At 37.6% G+C, this 6,000-nt stretch overlaps 1 protein-coding gene across 1 annotated transcript in view; it reads left to right on the forward strand.

Moving 5' to 3' along the window:
- Positions 1–3,203, forward strand: part of LOC130071641 (uncharacterized) — a 97,094-nt gene extending 93,891 nt beyond the window's left edge. The window contains exons 7-8 of the mRNA XM_056236505.1: positions 2,424–2,552; positions 2,679–3,203. Of these exons, the coding sequence (XP_056092480.1) occupies positions 2,424–2,552; positions 2,679–2,719 (170 nt within the window). The 3' untranslated portion in view covers positions 2,720–3,203. The remainder of the gene's footprint in view (positions 1–2,423; positions 2,553–2,678) is intronic.
- The last annotated feature ends 2,797 nt before the right edge of the window (positions 3,204–6,000 follow it).

Genomic DNA, 6,000 nt, shown 5'->3' on the forward strand with positions numbered 1-6,000 from the left:
GACACCCAGACCCCCCCGGTGCCCAGGCATGCCCAAGGTGCGCCGTCCTGGGCCTGCTAAGGGTGAAAGACACACTGGAGGAAATTCCTCCTACAAAAAATGGACTGTGTCCAAGATCTTGTATGCGAACAAGAGCTCCATGCTCACAGACCATGAGGGTGGGTCGTCTCCGGTCAAAGTCAGATCTGTCTGCCTGCTGGCGCTCCTGCTGGAGCAACGACGGTCCAAACACGGACGCTCGGGGTGTTGTAGAGGAGGGGGACGACACTCTGACACCCTCCCTACCTGTAATGTAACAAATTATTTGTCTGGTTTATAAGCCGTTTGAAAAAAAAAATCCCTATATTGTAGCATGCACGCACACACATTCACATTCTCTCTCTCGATTTGCCAGGTATTCTTGTGCACAGAACTGTTGATTTTTCCCTCATTTACCGCATGGTTTCCTTCGGAGGAGTTTTGCCGCTTCGCACAACCAAATGTAGCTACAGCCTCTCACAAGTTAGAAAGAAAACACAGCGGGACTCAGATCTATTAACCGTTTGTGTAATTGGGCATTTTTCTCAGAACGCTCTTGTAATCTAAATGAGATGTTTCCTGGTTAAATAAAATAAGTAATACATAAAAACCACAAGACCCAACCGGACAACAGTGGTTATATATATAAAATATATTAAACGAAAATATTTGATAGAAATTATTGCTAGGGACAAATCAGTGTCACTGGATATTGGTAGCAGGGGCGGACTGGCCATCTGTGTGATCTGGAGAATCACAGAACGGCCGGTACTCCAGGACGGCCGGCGGGCCGGCCCCGGCCCACCACTCGCCACACACGCAGTCACAGACATCCCAAGTCTCCCGGAAGTTCCGGGAGTCTCCCGCATATTTATAGCGGCTCACTGATGCCAGCAAATTAGTTAAAATCTCTCGGAATCTAGAGCGAATAAGAGTGCGCATGCGTAGCGCGCGCACGGCAGAGAGAGGGAGCGAGCTAGAGACCTTGCGCGTGTGTGCTAGTATGCGCGTGTGCCTCACGAAGCATGTAAGGACCCAACCAATCAAGTGCGGGCGGGCTTTTATCTCTACTACTCACGAACCGAATTAATCAGAAATAACTTTGCAAGTTACTTGCTAGGGATGATGTTAGGAAGTGATATTCAGCTTGCTACATTTTTAATGATTACAGTAGTTAAAACAGCTAAACTTCAACATTTTAGCTGTAAAATGCCACATGCAGTAGCTAATATTAAGAAATATGTTGTGCTTTTACTTTTAAAAATGTTGGTAAAGTTACAGTTAATGCTTACAAACTTTGAAGATTTTGAATACAGAAGTTACATTTGTAATGGTGTAATTTCATTTAGATGTGGTATTATTATTTGTGCAGTAGCTAAGATTAATTACTGCATAAATTAATTAAGATTATTAAGTAATAAATTCATGTTAAGACAGCATGGAATAGATTGTATAATTTGCTGTTAGCTAGGTATAGTATTATGAGCCACAATTAAAGTCTTGTGACACTCATGCCAGGCGGCAGGCGTTATTGTTGTTGTTGTCGAGTTTCCGCGCGCCGATTGCTTTGGGATTGCTTTTTCTACGCCCCTGGTCTGCCCTGTACAGTTTAAGAAGCGATACGCAGAGCCATAGGACTATTATTTTGTTGAACAGACCTGGGGAATTACTGATGACGTCACAGGCTCAGATTTGCTTGACCAATCGGCTGAAAGGGGCATCTCATGACCGCCCACATGTGCAAAAAATAAGCCTAGAGCCTATGTTACATGATCATATATTCTGACACAAACAGCATAGAAACCCCCCAAAAAATTAGACCAACATTTACTTGCATCAAGCAACTCTGTTTGTATTTTTATAATTAGTATTAATATAATTTTTACATTTATTTTATTGCCACACTTTAATATGTGAATTATTTTGTTAGAAAACTGAACATTTAGCGTTGTCAGGCTTTTATTTGTGCTTAATGGATAAAACAATGGCGCTACGCACTCAGCTGCTCATAAACATGGCTGCAATAAATTGGACCTGCCACAAGATGGCGCTGTTTTCCACACTCTTGATGCTTTGAATCTTTTCCCGAAACATTCAGGGGAAGGCCTCAGTGCTACATGAGGCTTAATTTGCCCATCCCTACCAAACACACATGCAATCCATGAAATGCAGACAGGAACAAGGATGTATAATAAATATGAAAAATGCAAAAAAGTAGCGTTTTTACTAGTGGCCTCAGACTTTTGGTCCCAACTGTACATGCACAAACCCTGAGCTGATTATAGACTGCCATTTTGCCATTTGTTTTAAAGGAACTGTGCTGGGAGCACCAACAAGTGTACTTGGGTCCTCTGTTCTGGTTAATCTACGTGATGTCAATTCTACTAATGTTGTAAGCACCACAGCTGGCACCACAGCTGGCACGACAGCTAACACCACATCTGGCACTACAGCTGGCACTACAGCTAGGACCACAGCTAGCACCACAGCTAAATCAAATGCCAGCATCTCACTCACCAGCCTACTGAGTCATGGTAAATACATTTCTCAAAAGTTCTCCAAAGTTGTGTTAGTCACAATTTATTCAACAATAACATTTATGTTCTTTTCTCAATGCATACAGTTCAAATAACTCTCTCTTTTCTTGTTATGACTTACAGTAGCAATTTGCCTTCTCGGTATCTTCTTGCATCTGATCTGATGAGACCCGAGAGAGACCTGAGGACTAATCATGCTTTAGAGTAGTATGGATATAGTAGTAACGTTGGCGAGTTTTCCAAAAAAAAAACAAAAAAAAAATCTTATTTCCATTGGCTTCTTTCTTTATCTGATTCTTTCTATTCACAAACATATAAGAAACCCATGTTTGTTTGACATATACATGGTGTTAGGCATGTTGGAAACATAAAAGCCTACATTTTTATTGTGTTTAATGATCCTATGATAACATTATTTTTCTGATATTGGAAATGATCACAAAAATGTACTTGTATTTTGAAAGAGATTTGAAGTTACTTTAAAGATTTGTTAAAATAATACATACATAACAAATGTCATATATATATATATATATATATATATATACATACATACAGGTACAGTATATATCATTAATTACAATGTTAATTACAATATTGTTGGTCAATATTTACTTAATACAAATAAAAACGCCTTTGAAACTTAAATGTTTATTGCAATGTCTCTTTAAAGTGCCTCTATTATGCTTTTTCCAAATATTTTATGCAGTGATATAGCTGTCTGTGAATGTTAACAGTCTGCAAAGTTGGAAAGTCGAAAGTGCACAATAAATAAAGTTATTGTCTCCCAGAAGAAAGAATAGACTAACGAGTCATCAGGAATTCCAGTCTCACTTCCGTGACCTGCATTTGTAACACGGTATCACATTTGCATAATACCATCCTATGGTCTTCAAACGTCTATGACCCTATAACAACTCATAATGTAAAAACTGCACATAACATTATAAATATCACATAATTGTAATACAATTTTCATAATGTAATCTTTCTCAATGTAATAAAATCTTGAGCTCATAATGTAATAATTTTTATATTATGAGAAATGTATTACATTATAAACTCACCAAAAACATTGTCATATTGTCATAATTTGAATAGCTTTTAAAACATAAAACAATTAGTACAACTTACAATCCTGTACAGTGGTTGTAAAATGTCTACACACCTTTGTTAAAACAGTTTGGTTTTGTCATGTAAAGAAAGAAAGAAAGAAAAATTAAATCAGAACTTTTGAATCTTTAAGATACAATATGTAATTTGCCGCTAGGGGTCGCTAATCTCTTACAATAACAAAGGCGTTGATGACGCAAAATTCCAGTTGAATTATGGAACTTGTCGTCAAGCTTATGGATCTAATAATGCTAATGGATGAGTGAATACATTGATGTTTTTATCATGACTGTGGTATGAAGCAGGGCTCGATTGCTAATCAGAGACAGATATCAGCGCCACACGCAAGTCCCGTGGATATAAAGGAATAAGGACATTTAATTCTACCAAACTACCCGCAAGTGCTGAATTACTCACACAGGTCAGTTTATTTGATGAATGAAGCTTGTGTAACGCAGCGCTGCTTCACTCTACACTATCACACTAAACTGCATTTGAGTGTGTTGAAAGTTTTATAGTGTTATTCTATGTGTTAGTTTGTTGGCTGTATGATACTAGCAGTAAGCTAGATCAACATTAGAATAACATACAGATCATATTCTAACATTTCATCATTTTGAACTATAACACCGATTAGTTTTATGTACATTTGCTCACCTGTCTAATAAAGTGCATCATGTAAGAGCTCTGTCAAGTCAAAGGTTGTATCGGACGTGGAGCTCTCGGCATCTCGAAAATTATTTAAAATTGGAATTTCTCTGAAATTAAAAATCTTTGGAAACTTTTGGGATATTGTAAGTGCACAACTGCAGGAAATATATCACACTGTGCAAGTGATTTTTGGATATTTTATTGTACCTTTAATGTGTAATAATAACCTATGCAATCCCACTGAAAAAATGTATAATCAAGCTCATGTGCAATAGTACACGCCTATCACCTGAAATGACTCTGATTAACACCAAATAAATCTCAGCTATTCTTGAGAGATTTTTCTGACATCTTCTTGGTTGCACGCTACTACAAAATTTCCAAGCCATTAGGTATACCATAGTATATCTATATATCAACACAATGACAACAGTCATCAACAAGTGGAGAAAGTATGAAACAACAGTGACAATATCAAGAACATTTACCCTCCAAAACTGACGAGAAGACAAAGAGAAAACTGGTCAGGGAGGCTACAGCAACATTAAAGGCACACTATGCAGGAATTCCGTTTTTGTCAAACAGCGACCCCTAGAGTCGCTGTGGAGTACTTGTATTTAACGTTAATGTCGAAAATGCCACTCACGCAGACCGTCTGCCATAGACTGGTCTCTGCACTCACGGCCTGATACCCCTTTGAAGCTGTTATAATAAGGTACAAATCTTGCATAGTGTGCCTTTAAATAAGAGATCTAGCGCTGAAATGTGATTTTGAACTCAATCTGAGCGCTCATGTCCGCTGCTATCAGTGTCTCTTGTGGCGGCGCGCGCAGTCTTCACTCGGACGCGCTCTTTAATCTATCGCCGTTGCAGAGACTCTCTATTCATTCCGGTGAAATCACAAAATAAAATGCAAAAAAACTTAGAAAGATTTACTTACTAGTCCATCAACAAGATCGCCAGGTCAGCATCACTGTTGCATCCAGTGCTGCTTTTTAGCTCGCGCCAACGAGTGAAAGCCCGACCGAGTGGGACTCTTGTCCGGTTCCTCACGCGGTCAGATTCTCTTTTCCTTTTCCTAGTCTCTTCCGACCGCGTATCCCGTCTGGGTAACACTTTATAATAACTGCACGCTGTTAATCATTAGTTAAGCATTAGTAAACAGTCAATTCATCATTTATAAAGCATTAACAAACATTAATAAGCAGTTTATAAATACAGCTATACATGCTTTATTCTTGATTTAAAAGCATATCTATAGTGTGTTTAATAATTGTATTTTCATACTTTATTAATGATCAATTTATCATTTCTAAATGAAGTATTGCATTATTTATAAACCAGTTATTTAAAAGTTGTCAGTGGTTCATAACATTACTTAGAAAGTGTAAGTAAATGATTAATAAACTATTTAAATGTACATTCATATATCTTATTATTCAGACATATAGTAATAGTTACTTGGTGTGTTAATAAATGCTTTATTAACATGTATTTATACTGTAATTCAGGGTTAATTCGGGTAGTTATAAAGCATTTAGTAGTGGTCAGTTAACTATTTTTGTGACCTCATCTAAAGTGAGGACTATTTATGCCTTGTAAAGCATTTACAAAGGAGATTTAAATGCTGTTAATAATTTCTATGTTCTGTATCACTGTGTTGTGTTTGTTTCATTTTTCT

This window comes from Rhinichthys klamathensis, unplaced genomic scaffold, assembly GCF_029890125.1.
Source record: "Rhinichthys klamathensis goyatoka isolate OS25496 unplaced genomic scaffold, OSU_Roscu_1.1 h1tg000449l_1, whole genome shotgun sequence".
Lineage (NCBI taxonomy): Eukaryota > Metazoa > Chordata > Actinopteri > Cypriniformes > Leuciscidae > Rhinichthys > Rhinichthys klamathensis.